At 31.0% G+C, this 25480-nt stretch overlaps 2 protein-coding genes and 1 pseudogene across 3 annotated transcripts; all 3 read right to left on the bottom strand.

Annotated features, from left to right (window-relative positions):
- Positions 1-769: 769 nt before the first annotated feature.
- Positions 770-1263, bottom strand: LOC114369612 (protein DMR6-LIKE OXYGENASE 1-like). Its single transcript, XM_028326845.1, has one exon. It carries the CDS (start codon positions 1250-1252, stop codon positions 770-772), a length of 483 nt encoding a protein of 160 aa, XP_028182646.1. The 5' UTR covers positions 1253-1263.
- An 836-nt stretch (positions 1264-2099) lies between these two features.
- Positions 2100-4343, bottom strand: LOC114369601 (annotated as a pseudogene).
- A 4762-nt stretch (positions 4344-9105) lies between these two features.
- LOC114380784 lies at positions 9106-11146 on the bottom strand. Of its 2 annotated transcripts, XR_003659866.1 has the most exons (3): positions 10830-11146; positions 9906-10690; positions 9106-9644 (listed from the first exon to the last, which is right to left on the bottom strand). XR_003659866.1 is itself a non-coding variant. In XM_028339836.1 (2 exons), exons 1-2 carry the CDS (start codon positions 10990-10992, stop codon positions 10206-10208), a joined length of 648 nt encoding a protein of 215 aa, XP_028195637.1. In that variant the 5' UTR covers positions 10993-11146; the 3' UTR covers positions 9106-10205. The 2 variants fall into 2 exon arrangements, 1 of the variants encoding a protein (XP_028195637.1); XM_028339836.1 differs by having other exon boundaries at positions 9106-10690.
- Positions 11147-25480: the final 14334 nt, after the last annotated feature.

The following is a 25480-nucleotide window of genomic DNA, read 5'->3' as shown; positions in this document are numbered from 1 at the left end:
TACAAAGCACGGAAATTTTGCGTTTGTACATTAAACTTATGTGCATCTAGCCTAAAATTGATAAATATACTAACTTTTTATATATATATAAATTACTAACTTATACTTTCTCATTCTATAAATCTGAAATACATTAGTCTCTGGATGCATAAGTTTTATAGAAAAAAGTAGAGAGACTATAGGAAAAGCACACCGTTGATACCTGAATTTGATCTCCCAAGTTGATAACAAATGCATTGGGATTAACAGGCACTGCAACCCATTTCCCATCTTTGATCACTAGGAGATCAGAAACGTCTGATTGCAAAACAATTGTTAGAGCATTGAAATCAGTATGCACAGGAAGACCTAAGGTCAGCTCTGGCTCTGGATCTGGGCTTGGTGGATAGAAATTTGATTGTGCTCTTAGTCTAGGTTGATGTCTCAATGTTTTAAGCAAGCAATCCTCTTCTATTCCAAGTCCTATATATTGATAACAAACCCAGAAGCCTTTTCACCAACGAACCAATCTCCCTTGGATATTCACTAAAAGCCTCCCTGTGAACAAAACCAAAAATATTGCATGTGTTTCATAACTTACAAAAATAGACAAACTACTATAGCTTATCATAATTTGTAATTAATTTTAGGATTTTCCTATGCTATATTATTTAATTCTTGACAATGAGTCAATTTGATATCTCTCCATAACTAAGAAGTATATCATGCCTGAATCTAACTGGATAGAAAAAACAAGCGATTCTAGTTGTAAAATATCAGAAACAACTCCTCACCCATATTGAGTCCCTATTTCTTGTGCCAGAAGATGAATAATATCCTTAATAGGATACCAATAATGACTGAAGCATTCACTCCACATTTTAACCTTTTCTCCACCCTCCACATGAAGGTAATTGTTGTAAAGTTTTGTGTTCTTGGGAGGATCTGTTGTGTAGAGCTGTCCTATTTGCTCTGGAGGAAGATTGAAGAGGTCAGTAATTGCTGTCATCATTTTGGTGCAAAATTGTTCAGGAATGCCATGGTTCACTATCTGAAAGAATTCATATTCCTCACAAGCTTGTGATATCTTCTGAACCATCAATGAGGATGAAGGGTTGTCATCATTATAACCGTGATCACTCAAATCAATTATGGGAATTGAGTCCAGTGAAGTAACATCTGAAAGTTGTGGCCTTTTATCTTCTGGGAGGATAAATTTTGGAGATAAGGAAAGGAGAGAAGAAGACTCATTTGCTAACTGAAAGGAGTTCATCTTGTCGGAGAAACTTGAGATTCAGAAGTTCAATTACCAAAGAGAGGAGATTTTATATCCAAAAAACGTGTCTTTTCTATCCAAAACAACACTTTATATTTCTTTAATAATTTTTTATTCATAATTGTGTGTGTTTAATATATATATATAAAAACAGAAGTCACTCAGCATGTGTGCCTTTCGTGTGCAAGTGTGAAACTGTTATTCGCACTAAATAGCGTCTCTATTTAATAAACATAAATGTTTAACACAATCAAATTCAAAGGATTTGTCTAAGGTGATTCTGAATTTTGAAAGTTAGTTGATAGTTACGTGCGCAACTAACTCAATTAATCAAAATGAAAGGAACCATTTTTCAAGAGTAAATTGTAGCAGGACTATAGGTAAAAAATGGTCCATGATGATTGGATTGAACTTTCTAATTATTTACTTTGATGAGTTGGCTTTATCTGCAAATGTGTTAACACTGATCTCTCATGTGGTTTTCAGCTGAAAATGTTCGCTGAAAAACTACTTTGCTGGTACGGTTAAGTTCTCTGTGTTTAATTAAATTTTTTTATTAAGGTTTTTATTTTTTTCTTTCTCACTGAAACTTACCGCGTTATGTTTCAGATCTTCATTGCAAATAAAGTTATCTCTATGCTCTCTTCATTTCTGCTGTGATCCCACAGTTGCTATTTGTAATATCCTAAATGACTGAATAAATAACATTAAGTATTTCAACCCCGATTTGTTTGTTTGCTTTGATATTTTACTTGAGGTACTGTGATCTAACAAGGATTGTTCGTCATATTTAATTTACAATTCCACTCAATTCAAACTATTCAAAAAACAATTTCTTGAAATCTCAACAAAAATCTCCCAATAACCATAAGAGGAATTTTGCATTTAAACAAAATTAGGTAGAGGTCCAGCAACGTACTTCTCTACCATCTGATACAAACCACCGCTGATCAGACAGTAATGCCAAACAAATTATACCGTGAGTATATAACTGTGCAAGTAAAAAAAAAAAAAGATGAAAAACAAAAGTATTGCTTACAGTGGTAACAAGAGTCCAAAAGCTATATCACAAACTATACAATCCCACGAAATTATAAACCCATGGGTCACAGCTGTTGATCCAGCGATGGGTCTCTGGGAGCTTTTTTAGCGCCAAAATATTCTGCAACACTTTCTGAAACTTCAGCAACATTATTCAACAATGAGGCTCCCCACGCAAGCCATCCCGTCTGTGCTTGATGATTTTGTGTTTCAGCCATGCTTTTCTGTTGAGCTTCGTCGATGAGATCAAGCCACCACTTGGCCATGAAATCCTTCACAGCCTCAGCCCCCTGATTTACAACCTCTATTGGGGGAACTATGATTGGATTCTGGTCCAGGTTGAGCTTTGTTAAAAGGAAGAGCTCGGATTTGGTTGTTGCTGAGGTCAAGCTCCCTCAAGTTGACCAGATCACCAAGTGTTTCAGGCAGCTCTGTCATGTCACTGAAATTACTGCTAACATTTAGATATTCCAGATTTGTGAGTTTCCCAATAGATTAAGGTAGGCCATGAAGCTCATTGAAATGAACATCAAGATGCCTGAGAGATTTCATTTCTCCAATGGAGGCGGGAACAAACTGGTTTGTTCAAATGGATCAAGAGCTTCTCAAGGTTAACAGGTCCAAAACCCATGTTCGTTGGCAGACACACTAGGTTGTTGAAGCTTGCATCCAGTTCAACTAGTGACCTACAGTTGCATTAAAGAAAAACTTCACAGAAGCACAAAATAGAAGTGTCATGAACTGAACCATTTCAAAAGTTAGCTATTAGGAGAAAATATATGAATGATTTTATATTATATTTCCAACAAGCCCCCTCACACAAGAGCCTTTTGGGCTTGCAGTGATGACAATACACAAGCTCACCTACCTTGTGCTTGTGTATAGATGCTTTTTCATTACAATGGAGGCAGCAAAAAATCAAACACTAGACCACTTGGTAAAAGAGGCTCATGTTATGAACTAAGTGAAATGTTAGTAACACACTCTATAATTGGCTGAAATTTATTGAAAACACAAAACTCTGTAGGTCTTGCTCCCTGTTTAATAATCTTCACTCATGACATTTTAGTTTTCAATAAATTTTAATCAATAATAGTGAGTATGTTAAAAAGAGTGTCTTAAAGAATGTGTTGATCATTTATCTAAGAACTAATTATGCCCAAAAACTTAAACTACTAGATGAAGATACACAAATGATTTTATATTGTTATACAGAATAAACTTTGATTTTAGAACAAGCAAGAAACACACCTGCAAAGAGCAATGGACTCAGGAAGAGCAATTAGCTTGTTCGCTGACACATTAAGGATCTTCAGATTAACTAGCAATCCAATGGAGTCAGGTAGGGACTCTAAAACATTAGATGAAACATCCAGCTCTACAAGCTTCTTTAGTCCTGCTATTGAATCAGGAATCACCTGTTTCAACCGCATGGAAACATCCAAAATTATATTATATGCCAACAATAACCAAAGCCATAATCTTTTTTCAAATAATCAACAAAAATGATCCACTACAGATTCATTCAATCCTTCTTATTTCATACATGCATCTGTATCAAAGAATGACGAAGAAAAATGCATTTATTTCACTTGGATCTAACTTGGACAAGTGACATTTACTAATACACAATCAACTAATTCAGTTTGCTGTATTCAGTGTATTGTATTTTACATTTTACACAAGTTATTTCACTTCAAAGTAACATGTGGATTTTATTTTATTTTTTGTTTAGTTTAAGATCCTAAGTATTGCACAGGAAGCAATCCTATTAGAGTCAAATATATCTGAGTATTTAACACAACTATTTCTGCAAAAGCTCGAACTCGAGACTAATAATTAAAATAAACACACAAAGATAAATAGAAAACCGTGTATACCCCTAACTGATTCTGAGACAAATCAAGCACAACGAGGGCACGAATCTTCCCGAACGCCTGGGGGAGAATCCTCGAGTGGGACCCAGAGAGATCAACCTTTTCAACTTACACACACTCTCCGCTTTCTTCAAAATCCCAACCACTCCTTCGCTCACCTCTTCACCGAGTCAGCAGAGGCCTCGACAAGCCTCTCTTCGGAGGGGGAAATCGTTGGGGTTCATTTTCTGGAAGAAAGAAGCACTGTGAAGAGGAATTTGAGGAAACGAAGATGGAAAATTGGGGAAAGAACAATAAAGCGGAGATTCATACATTTTGATGGTTTCTGCTGCTGACTGCTGTTTCGGGGTTGCCGTGGCGAATTGGTGTACAAAAAAACCCCTTCATGACCTTAATCGAAGTTGCCATATTTAGTTTTTTGTTTGGGTGCAACAAATTCAATTTTTGTGACATACTAGTATTTCTTAAATATAGGTTTGCACACTAAAAATTCAATTTTAAAGAAGCAAAATTTGGATTGCTTTTATAATCAGAGTTTCCCAACCATAAGTTTAACCTAAATTTAAGTTTATAAATTTTGATTTAAACATATACACTTCCTCGGATTGATTGAATAAAATTATTATAAATAGTTTTCTTCCTGAATATTTAATGTAATTATAAGACTCAAACTTAATATTAATACTATTTAAGTTAGAATAATTTTACGTTAATTAGTTCACTCGATGATGATAGTGGTATGATTAATCAAAAGTAATTTGGATTGGTGGTTAACCATTAAATCAAGTCATTAATCGTATATCCATTGGCTATAATACATTGAATCAACTTCTTTCTACTATAAATGCATTGGTTGATAGTAATGGTCATAGCCGAATTCTTTCATTATTTTTTGTTTTGGATTTTTAATTCTGAAACTTCTCAATATTTGGAAATTTATTATTAGATTTCTCTTTTTTTTTTTTTTTCAAATTCTATCTTTATAAACTAGAACAGTTATTTCTAATTAGATTGTTTTTATGAACTATTCTTTAAAAGTTTTTATCAAACATAATATAAATCATAAGTTCAAAATATTTTTATTGCAAATTTTAATTTTAATATAATTTATATTAAAGAGTATTTATTTATTTTAAATTTTAATTATGAAAAATAAGCATATATCCTTGTACTTTACAGATTACAATACCAGTATAATAATAGTTTATGTTATTGAAAAAAAATATTGAAAGTTGGAAGGCGAAAGAGATTAAACGAATGTCACATCAATATTATCTTAATTGGAATTAGTATTTTAGTTTTTGAATTATATAATAAATGGCTATTTTTATATACTTGAAATATTATATTTAAATTTTAATATTAGTTTATTTTTATCTATTCACAATTTTTTATATTTAAATATCAAAATTCAATTTAGAGATAGAAATAAAAGAATGTAGATTGAAAGATATAAAGTATAAACAATTGAGAAATCACGTGTGTGTCTATATATATATATATACGGATGAATATGTATTTAAGTATATTGAAAGACAAAAATAAAAAAAATCCTTGAACCTATATATATAATAATATAAAAATATGAAAAGTTACGGTTAATGATTCATACATTTCTAATAAATATGTAATGAAAATGAAAAGAAGGCTAAATCTAGTAGTCTTTGAACACATGAGTAGGAAAAAAAAATCTTATAAGTTTCATTCACATTATTTGCTCGCTTTAATTTGAGTTTAAGCCTTTATATATCCTAACACATGTGATTACTTAATTTCTGATACAACCTAGTGAAAGTGAAATCTAGATCGTTTGCTGCCTTTGCAGCAACATTTTTTCTGCAGTGAAATCTAAGCCATTTGATCACATTCATTCTCTTTTTTAGTTGCTGTTACAATAACCAATCAAGAGTTCATACTTTTGTTGTAGAGTGTGGCATGAGTTGAGTTTTGGTTGAATTTGTAAATAGCTATGTTAACACAACATTGTATTTGTTGGTTATGTGCATTCAAGGTAAAATTATGGTATGGTGTAGTGTCTCACAATTCTTATCCAAGAGAGGAAGCACAGAACCAACAAACACAGTGTTGTGTTAACATAATCAACTACTATATACAAGTCAATTTTTGTGGTTAGTTTTAATTAGACTTAGACCCACATAAAGCATATTAGGAAACATTTATAATGGGAAACGTGTAGGTATATCTTTATTTTCTTATTTTATACGTTTGTTCAAACAAGCCAAATTCGATTGGGAGAAGCCAATCATGCATCAATGATGACGCTGGCATACAATATGACATACCATATGGATAAGGATGAAAGTAAAGCCAATAGCACTTGATGAACCTTGCTAGCGTAGTCAATAGCAATGCTTAAATTCCTCAAAAGCGATTGCTAAAGAATTGAACACTCTGGGCAAGTGACAGAGTTTACCATTTTAATTGAGTGGCAGCTCATAACAATAGCCCTATAAGTAGTGGAAAGAAGTAAGAATGGACAAGCAAGGTTTAACCTTATTTCTTTACGCCAAATCAATTAAGTACGTGTTTAGATTAATATCTTTAATTAATTTTTTACATCAAAATGCACCAAAAATTGCTTTTGTTATTCACTTGTGTGGATGTGAATCTAAACATGCTATAACTTCAAAAAAAAAATTAACCAACAGAATGACTATAGACTTGTTTGGGTATAAGTTAGAAGTACTTTTAAAAGTCTCTTTATTAAAAATATATAATTTTTTTTTCCCTAAAAAAGCTCTCAAAAACACTTATAGTCTTTGCATTCAAACAGACTCCATAAATACAAATACATGTGGTCAGTCCATGGCTCAGAGGCCCCACAACTAACATTAAGGATGCACATCAAGATTTAAATATATAGTGTACATATTTTAGTCTTCCCTTCCATATGTTGTTATTATGTCTTTGGGCGATTTGGGTGTTATCAACGCACCTTTTTGGTTTAAATTATTAATGCATTTTAACTAATCCTAGCCATTTGAAGTCATCTGATAAATTTGGTTGCTGTTGGTTTCAAATTCTTATAAATCCAATAATTGGTGTCAATAGCATTTCGTTGAGGATTTTATTCCAAGTAGAAGACAAAAACTCACTGGTGTCTTTTTTTTTTTTTTTCTTTTCATTCAGAAGTCAAGGGTGTTTTAGTACACTCCAAGGTGACCTACAAAGTGGAAAACGACCACAAACCAAAACCTAGATATATCGTGTGTAGGAAAATATTTTTCACAAATACCCTGTGGTGTAGTTTACTAGCAACTCGCAAGATATTTCTTAGCGATTAAAAGAAAGAGGAACCTTTCATATCTAAAGAATAATAAAATGGCTACGCATTTTTACGAGAATATATCTCTTGAAATTTATCATAATATTCAACCCATTAACATTTTTATTTGTTATCCTTAACAGCCTAGTATGAACTTTTTGTTCAAAGTTTAGAAATTATAAACAAAAATATAGATACACATTTAGATTATTAAGTTAGTCCATCCCATTACAGGCTTAGCTCACGTATTCAGGCTTCTTTTTACAACATTTTAGTATATTAGAGATAATGAAATTTTAAACCTAGTTATAATTTGACCAATTACTCAAATATTCATTATTAATCCAATTCGCTTAAATTCTTTTTACAATTATGAATAAAATTACAGATTAAAAAAAATCATAGTTTACTTATTTCGGTTTTGGCATCCATACCATCCCCCTTGGCCGTTCCTTTTGTTTTCCTCTGCGTTTCTTTCACCGACTTATCTTGATGTTTGCTTGTTGTTGAACAATAACCTTACAATGCCACGAACACGAATTCTCCATCAAAATGCAGAGCAGACAAGGCTTACGTTTGAAGAGATCCATCATCCATCACTTTGTGGGTTTCCCAAAGTCAAGTTTTTTTCTCTTTTAACGGGTTAACGTTCACATTCTTTTATTCAAAATTTGTTTGAATTATTCATATTATTTCGAACGGATCTTTTTATTGGTTAAGGTTTATTAAAATTATTATTTTATGTAAGTCTCACATTTTCTTTAATGATTCTTGACAAAAAGGAAGACCTCTCTCGATGAAAGACTAATCCCACATGTACCCTGCCTTAACCTTCTCACTTTATTACTCCTGTATGGTTAAGCACAAAATATTATCTAAAAGAGATGGGAATAAAGGATAGCACATGGAGGCGTAGAATATCCTTAACACCGATGAACTCCCTTTCATGCTTGGCTTGTCATTGTTTTAATTAATAATTAATAAATTAATTGATTTATTCCGGATAAATGGGCAGGTGAAATATCTCTCGTATCTCTTCCAAATTAAGACAGCGAAAGGAATCTTCCATTTGAGTGTTACATGAGTGGAGGTCCTTTTATTTCCAATAATACTAAATCTTCTATTTTAACACTTCCATGCTGAAACGATGACCCTGTTTTTAGTTTCTTTTTTTTTTCCCTCGTATTTTATGTTACTTTTCCTTCTTTTTCTTTATTTTTCAATTTTATGTTGGTTCTATCAATTTGCAGTTTTATACCATATATTCTCCTCTTATGTATGAGTTCAAGTTCTTTGAACATTCATGTGCCAGCTGTCATGCGATAGTTTTAATTTTCATTTTTCATTATGAGTTCATTTTATCCCTTACATGGAGTCCGGTCTGGTCACCCATGTTATGTGTTTCCAACATTGCGTTGCCATTCCTATTGGTGTTCATACGAATCCGAGATATTGTCCCTTGTTCATAGTCCATAGTTCGTAGCAGTACTTCACTTCATTTAAAAAAAAAAAAGCAGCACTTCACTTGAATCTGGTCAGAACCCTAGAGCTGAATCTGAACATCATCATTAGTTAATCAAAAGGAATGAAACACGGAGAGACAATTTATGCAGACAATAAGGACACTAAACAAAGAAATAAGATTATCCATCATAGTCAAATGTAGGTTTTGCATCGGTCCGAGAACACAGCAAATAACTCTAATTTCCACAATGCATTTTTTAAAACTATACAAGATACTCACTAAAAAAAGGGTTTTGCACTGACAGAAGAAAATCAATCATAAATTGTAACATATGGTAAGTTTATTATCTGAAAAACTATACTGGTTAGGTTGACAATTCAAAAAATTTAATTCCCCATTAAACTCTAGTTCCTAATTGGAAATGGAATAAGAATAAATAAAAAATTCCCAAAAAAATGGAGCATCAACAAAAGATAAATTGTCAAGCAATAGCATAGAATAGTGGGTGATGACAACTGCATTGCCATTAAAGAGCACAACAAAATTTATGTATCGTAGGGTAAAAGAAAGAGGGCGAGCCTTGGTGCAGCGGTAAAGTTGTATCTTGGTGACTTGTTGGTCATGGGTTCGAATCCGGAAACAGCTAAAAGAAACTTACAATGGAAACGCGCCAAATGCCATCTTGTGTGAGTAAGATTTTCTTTCAGTCCTCAGTTAAACCTGTAAACAGAAATGCCAAACCATTAATCAATCCAAATCCATACTCTCAAAGGGTAAAAAAAATTAGGGGAAAAAGTTAGCAACGACAGCGATTACACGAAAAGAGCATATAAGGCCATAGCCAAAGCGAAAACAGATGAATTGGTCCTTAAGAAAACCACAGAACCAACGAAGCAGAAAAACTTTGCTATGAATGAAAATAACCCAAGAAAACGAGTAGGGGAAAACACGGGAGAAAAGAAAAGGACGAAACGAACTCACCATCATTACAAAAACGGAGCGAAAGGAAACACGAAATTGGAGCGAAATTCATTAATGGGCAATCAAGGATCGAAAGCTAAAATCGCAATCCTTGTCAACGTTTTTTTTTACAGTCCCCACTTTACATCACACATATATTCAGGACTCTTTCATTTCCCTCCTTTTTTTTTTTCTTCGTTTAATTATAATCTATATCAACTTAATTTTTTTAAAATCATTTTTTTTTAAGTAACACCTGCGTCCTAATCTCAGTACTTCCATTCCAGTATTCCAATATTCCATTTAAACGACACCGTAACGCTATTGCCAGTGGTTCCCGTTGTGGATCATATAAACGTGGCCACCGTACCGCGGCAGAGGAATATTCCTCCCGGAGGATTTCGATTTCTCCACGCCGACCGGATACGCCGCCGGCGACGGCGACATCTGATGTACGCAGCGGTCTGACACCGGCGCCGGAGCTCTATACCTCCGGCCAGAGTCACTGGCGCCGGTAGGGCTGCAATACGACGAGGACGAGGACGACGACGAAGCAGAGGAGGAAGAGATGGACGCCGATTTCGACGGAGGAGTGGAAACCTTAAGCGACGGCGATCTCGGCGGCGTCGGCGGCGAGAGGAAGGCTCTGATTTTCAGCGATGAAACGCGATCGTATTCCTCGATGAGGTTTGCGAGATCCTCGTCGGAGGTGATGGAGACGAGAGCGTCGAGGTCTTCGGAAGGTAATTGGCAGCGGAGGTACCTCACGGAGGCGCCGCAGAGCTCCTCCAGCTTCAGCAATAGCTCTGTAGTGAACGACACACACGCGATTAGGGTTTATGATTATAAAACGCAAAACGCAAAACGCAAACGAGATCGTCGATTAAACTACGAGAAATTGAAAATTCAGTTAGTGAGTGAGAGTGTGTGAGAGAGAGAACTGACCGGAGAATGGAATGGAGCGATCGACGGCGAGGACGCGGGTATGGCCGCCGAGGTAACGGAGCTTGCCGTCGGGGTAGCGGGGGAGAATTTTGCCGCCGTAGCTGCAGAGGAATTTGAGAGTGGATTTCGGAGGTTGGGAAGCGGTTTGGGTTGGTCCGAACATGGTTGGTTCGGGTTGGGATTTAGATTCGGGTAAAGTAAGGTCCAGTTTTGGAAGAATAATAAAATGGAAAAGAGTTGAAGAGAATGTTTTTAAGAGAGTGAAGGTGCTTTGAAGTTTGGACTAGCTCCTTCAAGCCAATGAGTGGTGGCATTTGTCCCCTATTTATAGGGATTTTTCTCACTGGCCGCTCAGCTCACTTGCTTAATTTTCATTCTTTGTTTTGGAAACGCTAAAAAGTTCAAAGCCTCAGTAGCTTTTTTTTATCCCTGTATTACCCCGTTAGTAAGATCTCGAATGGAAGGAAAAAAATATGATTAAAAAAAAAGATCTCACTAAAAATGATCTAGAAAGTTTTTTTATGGAGATTAATCATCAATACATATTCTATACAAATATAGTGATAAAAAAAATAATGCATAAATGAGAAATTACCTTTCAAAAATATGTATGTTCTATTTTCTATTTTACAGGCTAGAGGGAAAGAAAAGAAAGAAATATTAAATAAATTATATTCCTTTAAAAATACTACATTTGTGTAAAATTTACAGGAATATTGTAGACTGTTAGTTTTACTTTAGTTTGTGTTTGTATAAATACTTGTCGTTTGTGATAAAAAAAAATTCATACAGTTGATTATTTCTCATTGTTTTATCATTATTTCAAGAGCATTTAGAAGCATTATAGTAGAGATTTATCACACCTAATTTGAATGTTAAGTAGGAAAAATACATTATAGTCAAAAGAAAGTGTGGGCACATTATATTCTAATCAACATTTTAATTAATGCACATTGGCATGCTTGATGCCCATCCTAATTCCACTTCAACTCTAGAATTAGCTTTTTTTTTTAATGTTTCTTACCTGTGACAAAATAGGTCATTTGGCCCAATCTAAACTTATTGAGCTAAGGTGTGAAAGTGGGTTAGGCAAATTAATGTGTTGGCTTAAATATATATATTTTTTTGTTTTTTTTTTAATTTTTTGTTTCTATAAATTATTATTTTTATTTTAGTTCTTGTAAAATGCATTTATTTTGTTTTTTTATCATTTAGATAGCTCTAAAAAAATATTTTGAAGAGTGAAAAAATGTCATCTAAAGTGTTTTAAGAACAAAAAAAACATATTTTACAAAGACTAAAATGAAAAAAAATACTAATTTACAGGGATAAAAAATAATTTAAGCCTAAATTATCTATAGATTACATATTTTTTTGACTCATTGAGCTAGGTTAAAGTGGTCTAGTTTTTAAGGCCTAAATTTATACAAATTTTATATAAAAAATAAAGGCTTAAATACAGGTTTTAAATAATAAGCATCGTATGGTCAGACCAAATTAATTGCACTCGTTTTTCAATTTTGAATTTCAAAAGTGTGATCATACTAATCGTAATGGTTCAAAATTACAGTTTGCAACCACAATTTGTAGGTATAATGCAAAGGTTTTTTGTCCCACCACAATTGTTTCATAACTGCATAAATTGTGGCCGTATTATCCCACAATTTCTTGCAATGTCAAGGATCACAATGAAATTACAATTGCAATTTAGAATGCTAACAACAATTAAACAACCTATAAATAACTTTATCAGTTAAAATGAAGAGTCTTGTAAAAAGTTTTCCTATACATTTTCTCTCATAAAAGATTAATATTGGTTGAAATTTAATATTGGAAAATTAGGTTGTAAGATTCATTACATGTCTTTCTTTTATATCTAATTCTTGTATTTTTATGTAAATAAATATTTGTGTTAGGGAAAGATGAATCACATTCTGATTTAAGTTTGTATATTTAGTTATTACTTCTATGTTTAATTTATTGTTTGGATTTGCTACCTAGAGACTCAACTGAGCAATTGAAAAATTGGTCTTGAGTTACAACTTTAAGTCAATCACCATAATTGTTATCATCCTAGGACTAGGACTTGATAATTGTGAAATAAATCCTCAGGCATAAAAAAAGGGCAAATAGTACTGGACTCCTAAGGGATTAGTGTTTTCTTTCTTAAATAAAAGGATTAATAGTTAAGGAATTGAGTTTAATCTTCGCTTACAAATTTAATCATCAGTTAAAAGGAATATCTTGGATTGAGAGTTGAATTAGACCTCAAAGAAAGAGGAGTGGAATTATTCTAGCTCGAAGCTCCTTTCGTTTCATAATATTGTGTTTTTACTCTGATTTTTGTGTTTCTTGTTCTAGTTTTTCTACATTTGTTCTAATCTTTGATGTAAATATGTTTTTCCATCCAAATTATAAGTTTAAATAGTGATTACTTTGTGAGTTAGTAATTGAAACACATTTTTCATAAGAATAATACTCATACTTCACTTATTCAATTTCTCCCTATTAATTAGCAGTGTGTTCTGTTCTTAATAGAATGTTGTAGAACACTATCAAGATAAGAATATTTTCCTTTCCATATATTTGCAAAGGATTTTCAAAGAGTTGATATAATGCTTAAACGAAAGCAAACAATATGTAATTTTCTCATTATTTGGTCCCCCAGCCAAAGCTTACTTTAATTTATCTAACTACAAAATTTTCATTTTTAAGTAATTAAGCCATGCATTTCACGAGTGTAAGAAGATATATATACGAAAGGTTTTGGTTGGTTTAGTTGTCAAAGCATAAAAAACGCACAGGCACGCATCTTTGATCCCTCTTCATGCTTATTTTAATTTATACATGTGAACCATCATCATCCAAAGTGACGATGAATTTAGGTAGGCGCAGGTATAAAATATACACACAATTGAATATTGTTAATAAGCTAGATGTTATCTTATTTGGTTCACTAATCTAGTCCTTGTAGAAAATAAAAATTATAGTTAAAAAAACCAATTTTTTTTTTTCATGTTACTGTGGTAAGTTTTGCTGCATATATATAAAAACACATATTATTAAGGCCACACGAATTGCTCCTTGGCTGAAAGCCAAGTATTTGCAGATTCATAAGTTGAGGATAGCAGAATATGGAACTTATCTTAAAAACAGGAATTTAACTGTAAATAATACAGCATCACAAGAGTTTATATGGTGTAACTGAGAGGCCACGTCATGCTGTGCAGCCATATATATCAAGTCCTATTCATACATAGCAATCTGAATGGAACTAATGGGTTCCACATCCAGTTGCAAGGATAACCTTGACCCGGTGCTGAGATGCTCCATGTGGGTCCCACTATAGGTCTATTTTTTAGATGGCATAATATACTTGGACCCCTTCATTCATTTCTTTTATTTATTTTTTAATATATATGTTGATTATATTAAAATAATTGCATATATTGTATTTTGTTTGTATGAGTGTAACATCTTGCACAGGAATTTGTGTACTTTTTCTTTTTTTTTTTCTTTTTGCTTTTTTTTTTTTTGGGATTTTATTGTTTTCCTATTTATCAAAGACAATAGTATTTAGTTTTGGGGGCACACGGATAATATTTATTTAAAAAAAAATGTGTCACAATTATGAGGGAAATTGGGGTATGAATCAAGATATGGTGCATGGTGGTAGAGAGGCAGGGTAAGATGATGGATGACAATTTGACGCTTTTTAATTTTTATCATTGGAGAACGTTAAGGACCATGTGGTCCTACGAGTGCCACGGTCAATTCCTCTTGTATGCAAGATTGCAATTACCATTAACAATATCTTCTGCAATGATACCATGAATATACTGTGTATAATTGGACGCATCCAATTTTTGGATGAAATTAATGTTGGTTGTTGGCTTAGCCAATATCTCTTGATCTATTCTCTAGTTGAACAATTGATATACGAGGATATCTGTGATTTATTGACACCTGTACAGTGGAAATTAAGATATCCTTTTTTTTTTTTTGCTTACAAAAATTTAAGATATCTGTATACAGAACGAGGCACCAGAAGATAGGAATTTCTTAAAAAAATGAAAATGTACTTTATGTTTATTCGTTTGACAAAATTTTGAAAGGGTTAAGAATTAGTCTCCATTTCAATTTATACTCAGTTAATTTAGTTTTGGCCGATGGTACCCGCCATGTGTAGGGTAATGAAATCTTTGTCTTACAAAATACAAAAACTAGCTTTATTATATAATGGTGTTTAGGGTTCACTATCAAAGAATGTGTTTTGACTTTTGAGTTTAATTTCTATGTAATATTAGAGTAAAAAAATTACATTATAAATCAATAAAAAATCATAATAAACATAATTTATAAGATAGATATTATTAAAGTAAAAAAAAAAAACTCACCATACTCATAAATTTGTGATTAGATTTACATGGTTGATACATGGATATTTTCTAGTACGTACATTTTACTAACAAAAGTTTTTTTTTTTTTGTGGAGAAACTAACAAAAGTTTGGATAACTCAAATTCTTTTTTTCAACTAGTTGATAATTCTAATTCTTAAAAAAAATCATCAAATTTTAATTATACACACAAATCAACCCAAAATGTTATTAAAAATATTCTTTGGTACGACTAAAGGGGAAGAAAGGTAATGACGACATAACAAATAAAACTAACATGACGTCAAAAGGAGAAAATTCAATTCTAATGATGAGAAACTAAAATAATTGAGTTATATGATTCACTATTTTCTTTTTTTACATATATTTTTTTTGTCTCACTTTTATTATTTTCCGCATCATTCATGTTATTTATACTGGATTTTCTTATTTCTCATGTGTTATAAAAAAATTGTATAAATTTAAAGTAGAATTATAGTTTCTCTAAATAATTTAATTACAAAAAGGTTAGGTAATAATTCAATTTATTTTGAGCTAATTTTCTTATATTTTTATTTTCTTCATTTTTAAATTTGTGTATATATAAAAAAATTTAGACTTAAAAATTAAAAAATTACCAAATAAATTTAATTTTAAATTTAAAGTTCTTGTCTTTATTTTTAAATTTAAAATAATTTTTAAAGTCTAAACGAATTAGGTGAAATGGCACCTTAATATTTTCCTACACATTCTCCCCATTATTTATAAACAAGACTATAGATTCCCATAATCCAATGCATATGTTTTCATAAAGGAAATTGGCAGCCATTTTTGTTTTTTAGAAAATAAAACACTAGTGAACAAAAGAAAAATGCAAGGCTAGCTACTCTTTTCATCAAATATAAATATGATCACCTTTAGGAAAAAGAATGAGTGACAAACATTGTCAAGCTCATGGATGATGGATGACTCCAGGCGATAAGCCTCCACAAAGTTGTTTATGTTTTTCTACTGGATAAGTCTGGATATAAAGATAATATATTATAATTGATCGATTTATCATTTTTTTTTTCTCTTTTCGTTTACTTTGTCCTGGCATTTCAATCGTACTAGAATCACGATCCTTTATAATTAGTTTTCAACTAGTATGTTTAGCTTTTAAATTAAAAAATGTTTAATTTTTATCATAATATAATGCTGAAAGTACAAATTTAAAGATCGTGTGTTGAACACTCGATCGTAAATGGATTAGAATGTACCAGTTATATTAAGAGGGTTTTATTTATAAATATTCATTAATCAAATCTCGCTCGTTTACGGATGTGCTTTCTTGGCCTTCAAAGTCTTTTTTTTTTTTTTCTAAAAAAAAAAGAAATTTATCATTCTGTTGAATATATAAATTATAAACTATATAGAATACTGAAACCAAGTACATCACTAAGGCATATCTTGTAACCAATAGTAAGGGCAGTAGTAACCCCAAAACAAGTCATTGTCAGCACCCAAGTAACCACTTAGAGGGTACTAGGTCAGCATAAGAGCAAAATTAAAAGAAGCAAATACCACTATTGGACATTTAAACCAGAACACACGTGGCTGAAGACCGATCAAGGAACAGCCAAACACATAGCAAACATTAACAAATGTAAAACAGTGACCAGTTAAGTAATTGCAGCCAGGCAAAGTGATTTATAGTTGTAGTTGTTTAGATTTTGGATCTTTCCTTCATTTCCCACACATCACTAACGCCTTATTAGATAAAATTAGTTATAGGAGTAGTTTCCGTTCTATCATTTTTTTTTCTTTCTATTCGATCATATAAGATCATTATAAAACGATAAAGTATTTTATATATCCAACTATTTAACGCAAAAAATCCCAGGTCAGTTGATTCAATATAGGTTTATGTTATGGAAAATATTCTAAAAGTTTGATAGAGAGTTACTTTTGATAAATAACATTCCGGCAAAAATGAGACATGATATGAAAAACCAATGAAAAATGATATTTAAGAATATTGAAGTGTAACTCTATTCAAATGTTCTTTCGATAACTGTTATCGAAAACAAGTGATAGAAAGTTTCACCAAGTGGTATTTTTGAGAAAACTATTTTTTTTATGAGTTAGCTTCAATAGGGGTTGGTTTGATGATTAATTATAAAGATGCAATTGGAGGTGCTAAAAAAGAAATTCGAGATACATTAAAAAAATGCCGTTTCAGTGGAGTAGACACAAATTATATAATTCGATCGGTCATAAAAAATCTATAAATAAAATATTCTACAATCATTTTTCTTTTAGATTGAATTAAAACCACTCAAATCCTAGTACATTATTTGTGTCACACACATAATGACTAGTGGTTTGAAGGTCACCCACTTTTAATGAATTTCTTTTTCTTTTGATTTATATTTTTGCATTTTCTCTCAATCTTTTAACTTTTTTCAATCTTTATTTTTTTTTCAAATTCTACTCTTTCCAATCCGTATTTCACAACCTAAAACAAAATACTTTATATTACCATAATGGACATTATTATCAAAAGTTATGATTACTATTTTTATTAATATTTAAACAATTCTATTAAGTTGAAAACTATAAATATTAGTTTGATAAAAAAAACTCACAATTGAAATATGAATTATATGTCTCATGGTCAAAAAACTTATTTGTTAATAGAGTCTAGCATGAAAGTATAATTATATAGATTAGAATTTATAAAAAACACACTAATATAATTTTTCACAATTAATAAATTGGCATGTCCGGTATGATTAGTTGTCATAATAACTTTTAATCTTAAGAACAGGTCTTAAAGAAAATTTTATGTTATTGAGAAGTAATAGAATGACTAACAACTCCTTGTACTAGCCTGTTTAACCCATCTTTTTGAATAAGTTAGACTATTGATGCAATCAACCCACAAATTCATTTGGCATATCCCGTTTTAATTTATCAAAATTTGGATTTGTAACAGGGTAAGATAGGCCAACATGTAGGGTTAAATTTTTTAAAACTTGGTAGAGGATAGAAAAAGATTAGGAATAAGAAAGTTAAAAACTATTAGGTGAATAGGTAAAAAGGACAATAGTTAACAGATAATTAACTTATTTTAATTTAGATATATTATTTTATTATCCAATATATTATATAATATTAACAATATATATTTTATTATTATCGTTTTGCTTAACTAGAGTTGAAGTTGAATAAATTATCTTTAAATTTTAATAACCATTATGATTTTAAATACAGTGGTGGTGGAAATTAGCCTGGAGGCCCTAATCACATAAATCATAGATTAAAATCAAATGACATTTTCACTTGGTAATTAATTTTCTTTCAATAAATTGCTGATGAGGTCCCTCAATTATCCTGGCGGTGTAGCTTTCATTCCGTCAACACCCAACATATGCTCTCATGGGGTCTACTCTTACGTTGGCTCACTGTCGCCCATTTTGTTTATATATTCTAATTTTAAACGGATAATGTTATCCAGATAAGCTTAAAAGAAATATATATAGCAGGTAACTATTTATTTAGATTATATTTTTATTATCATGTGAAATATTTATAACTTTGTTAATATTTTTTTTATTAAAAAATTTAACCAATCACTTTTAATATAATCTTCTTTCACGATTATCATGGACCCTCTCTCATGAAAATATCTCCTCTTCTTCTCTCAATGATAATATTATGCACCTTCATAAATTCAAAGGCTTTTAAAAGTGAGTAAAGTAGTTCACCTTAGACATCGTTCACCTTTTACAATTATATATTTTTCAACTACACATCTTAAATACCACTCTACGTGTTTCCTTTTATTAAAAAGCATCAACCATATATAGAAGTCGAATTTCATCCACCAGATTTTATAGATGTATTATTAATATTATTAATATTATTATTTCCTTTTATTAAAAATTAAAAAGGCATCAAGCTATCTCCGCCTTCTTCCTGATATAACGCAAGGATATAATAGTGGACTTTGCCAAGTTCATTGGCTTTATTTTATGAGTTTAATGAGTATGAGTATATATTTATGGTATAAAATAATTTTATATTATTATTTAATTATAAATTATTGGTTAAGTTATTTTAAGATAATTATTTTAAAAATTAATAAATTTATTATAATAATAAATTGTAATTAATGATTGAGTAAAACATTTTATATTATGAATGTAGAATCCTTTTACTCTTATTTTATTTTATATTTTTATGTTTTTTTACAAGATATATTTTTATGTTAGGAATGGGATAAGTTGTCTACAATATTGACAGACTTGAGACTTTAGTAATAATTTGTAATAACAATTATATGTAATTTAATAATAAAACACCTGTTGAGGGATACCCTCGGACTAGGTTTGTTTCTCCTTTTTTGACAACGAATAATAATTATAAAAAAAACTTACGAATGTGTTCTGCCTTAGTAATTATAAGTGAATCTCTAACCTTGGTATCACTGCATGCACGTCTTTGTTTGAAGTTAAAAGAAAATTAATCATCACATTTTTAATAAAACACATATTTAAAGTTTATCTCTCACAAAAGTTAATAAAATTAAACTCTAAACCAAATAGGTTATCCGGTCCTAACCCAACCATATATAAGTATAATTTAAAATATATTTTTTATCCTCATAAATATAAAAACATTTAAAAAAATTTCTTATATAATTTTAGTATATTTTTCATTCTTATAAAATTAAAATATATTATTTTTAAAGTTACAAATAGAATTCAAAATCTTAACTTACATGTATGACTTTTTTATATAAATTATATTCATAATTGAATGTAAAAAATATTAATTTATATCGATTATATATATATATATATATATATATATATATAATTTGTGTAAAAAGTCACTATTATATATTTAAATTTATTCAAACCTACATCCGAAATTAAAAAATAATATATTTAAATTTTATGAAAATAAAAATATACAAAAATATTTTATGAAAAAAATTTAAATTAATATTAATATTAATATTTATATTTATGAGTAAAAAAAATATATTTTAACTTATTTGGTACTATTTGAAGTCCACCATGTGCTCCCAGGTTAATGGGTCATGCACCTACATGAGACAAATCGAGTTTCAATCCGGCGTATCTATTTTAGTATTTTTGCACTCCTCTCCTCTTTCTTTCCACACATCAATATAAAATATAAATACTTCATAGATTTATAATATGCTTGAAAATGAAGCGGACCTTGGATGCGTGATGCCCTTTTCTTTTCCCAATTTCCTTGTTATATTTTAAATGAAAACGATAAGTGTTTGTTTTTGTTGTAAGGCTTTGCCTATATTTTGAGATGATTCTTATTTGGATGTAATTTATCAGGGATACTTGCATTATTATTTGACATATGTAAAATAATGAATCATAATAAAAAAAAATTTATACTAATATTAAATAGAGTAATTGTACTAAGTGAATTAATTATATTTACTTAGAGACATATAAATTATATTACACTCCTTTGATTTTAAAAAGTATATTTTATTTTGTTAGAAGATAGAATGTGTTAAGTATATTCTAACATAATTTAAAGAAAATTAACATCATGAACAAGTTTTTCTAATGACATATTTTGCTATGAATTTTAATGTTATCAACTAACTTTAAATATAGTATTATCAATTTTAGAAATTTAGAAAATAAAAAGAAGTTTTAAACACCTCACTATGGGTTTTGAAACTTAAGCTTTTGCTTGTGTAATTTCAGTAAATTTATATATTATATAATTAATATTTTATAAAAAAAATAGATATTTGGTAAATACGCTTCTAAAATATTCACTCCATATTTTAAAATCTAAAGTCAATAACTAATAAGAGTTTAAATCTAACCTGATTTTGTTTAAGAGTGTCAAAGAAAGAAGAATTAACTTTAAGAAATTCGTTCATGTTAAAATAGACTAAAATAAACCTGATATTAATGTCTTAAAAGGTATAACAATGTGAAGAATGCGCGCAACTTATCACATTAAAGTCTTAAATCGAAAAAAGAATTTTACCATTGAGAGTATTTATATCCTAATCCAGCTTGAACATAATTACCAATATCCATCACATGTTAAAAAATAAAGAATTATAATAAGTGTGTAAAAATAAGATGAGGGGCCTCATAATTGCCAACTAAAAGTACTGTTTAATTAAGAATCTTTTGGAATTAGTAATCACACGACAAGGATGAGGGCCTCATAAGCCATAACTAGTCACTAGGACACTTGTTGTGATGCTGATGGAGGAATGCACGTGACAGACACCATCCTGAAAGATTGTTAATTGGTTAATATATATGGTTTTGCAGGAGAATTCAATCAGTGTATCCCATACAGACATTCCTCCAAATCTGGAAATTGGAATGTTTTAGACTCAGACACAGTCACTTAAATTGTATCCAAAAACATTAAAGTGTTCAGTGTCTGCCATATATATATACTACTATCAGATTTGGATTACATACTAGAGAGTTGCTGGAATATGCCTCGGATCTTCCTTTTGCACCACTTGGTGATCAGATATTGGGAACTGCATGCAGACATGCAGCCGTTGTGATGGTGTGGGCCCCACTATATGGTTTGGTTCCTTGAATGGCATAAATATGGACGAGTAATATTATAATATGGGTGAGTTCCTTGTCTTGTGAATTATGAACAACTTGGAGGAATGAATGAAGGAATATAATTTAACTAATATGGTTGGAGTGAAAATGAGTGTGGAAAGAAATTATTTAGAGAAAAATATGAAAGAATTATGGTGGTCCTATAAAATTTGTCATGTTATAGTCCATATAAATGTATCTCTCTTTTATATGATTGGATTTCTGATTGTTCCTAATTTGTATGCAAAATATACACAAGATTGTATTTTTTTTTCATGTTCTATTCAAGGCTAGAAATCATGTGTTTGGACGTGAGCATTTAAAATTCTAAGAAATTTTAAATACTTCAATTTAAATTCTTTTATTTTCAAAATTTTATGATTGGAAAAAAAATTAAAATTGTGAGGGTGAAAGAGAATAAATGTAAAGGGAAGAGAAGATATGATTGGTGTTCTTCCAAAGAGAAGAATATTAATGCGGCATGGAGAGTCGCAACATTCGGTCAACGCGCAAGCCATGATCCAAACCCTTCGCGTCAGCAAGCACCTCCGTCACGTGATGGGTAGCGACGGTTACTCACCTAGCTAGCGGGTGCAGTTGTAAGTGTCCCCCTACATCCACACCCGATCAATGCTCTGCGAGCTAGACGATATTTCTTGAAGAAGATGATCATTGGCATGAGAGAAGAGTCATGAGTTTGAGAACAAGATTTCGGGAACTTTCAGGTAGAAGGGAGGATAAAAGTTATAAAATAAATATACGAATATTTTGGGAGATTCTTCTATTAAAAAGAAAATTTTAATTTCTTATCTTTTATAAGGAAATTAAAATTTCACATTTTTAGTTGTTTAAAATTTTATTTTAAAATTCTAAAAATTTAAATTCTTCATAAAACAAACATCTAAACAATGAATTTTAAATTATATAAATTTAAATTCTCTGATAAATTACTTTTTTTATTTAAAATTCTCTATCGAAACGCACTCTAATAGTTGAGAAATAATTTGAAGACTCTGACGGACTATTTTGTCATAAGTAAAATAATTGTTTAATCTTGACATACCTTATCAAAGGAGAGAGCCTATAAAAAGCCTTAAAATTGCACATTTCAAGTATGATTTCTATCTTAAACGCCTTATATACCTTTGACTTTCATTAACTTTAACATCAAAGTTATTGCAAGTGACCTTAATTTCTCCCTGCTTTGGGTAGGAGCCACACACAACCACAATAGTCATTCAAAAATTATATCGAAAGCTTGCCAAGAGATCGTGCTGTATAACTCAAGTCCAACCGAACAAAATGATAACTCTATAATTCACTCAATAATTCTATAAGAAATAATTCTTCAGTATTCTAACTGCTATTCAAGTAAAATTCATCTAGAGGTGCAATGCATTTCTGTTTCAATCAATCAATTGACAAACTGTTAAGTTTCTTTCTATTATTTTTTATTCGAGAGACTTTAGGAAATAATTCTTTTTTTTGTCTTTTCAAAAGATATTGTAATTATTTAACAAGATGGAAATTTTTTGGGGTTGGATTCAGGCTCTTTGAATTCTATGTGGACAAACGATTCAAGATTTAAGCACGGAGCACATTAAATGCAGCAGTTGCTTGCACCGTTTTAACTCGTTAGGAGGTTTCTCTTTAATTTCTTTCTTAAATCATATATAACCTTCATTTATTTCAACGAAAAGTGCACGCCCTCTAGATGGAAAACATCAACATTACATTCAATTTTTGTTGCTTTTTACTACACTTCATGCCAATTGAGAGAGGTATGTTTTCTATTGTCTTTTATTTTTCGGATCATATATGTAAGTAAATTATCGTACATCAATTAAGTTTTAGTTTTTTTCCGGCCCAATGTAACAGTAAAAAAACAGAAGCATTATCGTATAGTTTTTTTTTCCTAGTCCAGAAATAGAAGCATTGTTCATATATCTTTAGTCGTCGACATACATAGATAATTTGTCCATTATCCCACATAAGAATTAGTACTACAGCCATCATTAAAAAGCAAACACAAAAAAGAAGAGGTAAAGCCTTTGGGTTAAGTTTATCAAATGGGCAATATCACAAAAAATCAAAGCTAACAAAAGAAATTTCTTCGTTGATATAGCCTATTTGTTGTTTGGTTTCGTCAATTATTACTAAGGCAGTGTATTTATTAGCCTGCTCTTGAGTATTCACAACCTTATGATATAATAGACGAAAGGAAGCTAATAACAAGAGAGTTTTTTGAGTGATTCTTACGAGCATACCAAGATAATTGGTACTTAAGAAACTTTCCAGCCATCTAAGTTATTTTTGGCGGTTTACATTACTCATACCGTGGTAAATGTTCCTGGCTAAAATTTCAAAGACATGGAAACGCGTGATCCCTTTTCATTTTGTCTTTTGTTAGGTCATTGCCAACACCCCATCTTGAGTTTCTAAAACATTGGTGTATTCCTTGCTTTGAAAAAGTAGCTTGAAACAGTAAGTGATTTTTTTCTAAAATAATCACCCAGTGTAGAATGATTTAAAAAAAGATGTGTATTCTATGTTTCATACTTTTGAAAACTAAATTATCTCAGTATTCACATTCAAAGGTTGTTTTTCTCTTTTTTAAATGATTGAAGAGAATGGAAACATAGAACACAGATTTGTATTAGTAAAGACAAAACAGCATGTCTCTTATACATATCTCATTTTGAATTTTTGAAGCTACAGGTGTATATTGTATTGCTTCTTCAAAGCAGCACGTACATTACTACACACATATTCCTGAGTCCCCTTTTCCAAGTCTGGACCTTATTATCAATGAGTTTTGAAGCACCAACCCAAGATAATCCAAAGGAAAAAAGTAGAATTACTTTTATTAGCTACAATTGGAAACAGTACCTACACCAGAGGATCTGTTGCTGATCGAATTTCTATGCTAATAGATCTATGCAGATCACATCAATACACAATTTTTTTTTTCCTTTCTTTTGAGGATCTAAAAAAGTCTCCTCTAGCATAATCCTTTCTCAAGTCTACCAAATATCCAATGTATAAATTAATTAACAACATTAAAAACTGGTAAGCCTGAATATTACCTTACCGTAATATTAATAGGACTATAGGAGTTGTAAAAGTAAAACCATAAGAAATGTCATGGAGAGAGCTCTTGCACGGTGACAAGGCTAGGTTGCCATCCCAAACCCCTATATGATCTTCCTTCTGGAAGAGGTGGTGAAAAAGGTTTCTTCACTTTAATTTCTTTTCTTCTTGAATATCTTACTGACTTATCCTTGCCTGTTGGGATCCCTCCTTAATTGGAGAGGTTCTAGAAAATTCTAGAGCTTTCTAGAAAAGTGTAGAATTTTCTAGAACGTCCTAGAGAATTCTAGAGTAGTGTAGAACTCTCTAGAAGCTTGTGGAAGAATGTGGAAACCTCTGGAATATTCTGGAGATGTGTGGAACCTTCTAGAACCTTATGAAAGAGTATGGAAGGGAGTAGAAGAGTGTAGAGACTCCTAGAATGTGTGGAGCATTCTAGAGAATTAATCTCCACCCTAGGATACAAGTAATCTCCACCATTCATTGTGGAGGTGGAGTAGTATAAATAAGGGTAGGAGCCTTCATTCCTATCCATCCAAGACAAAGAGTGAATCC

This window comes from Glycine soja, chromosome 2 (assembly GCF_004193775.1).
Source record: "Glycine soja cultivar W05 chromosome 2, ASM419377v2, whole genome shotgun sequence".
In the NCBI taxonomy this organism is placed as follows: domain Eukaryota; kingdom Viridiplantae; phylum Streptophyta; class Magnoliopsida; order Fabales; family Fabaceae; genus Glycine; species Glycine soja.
This window is presented reverse-complemented; position numbering and strand designations above follow the sequence as displayed.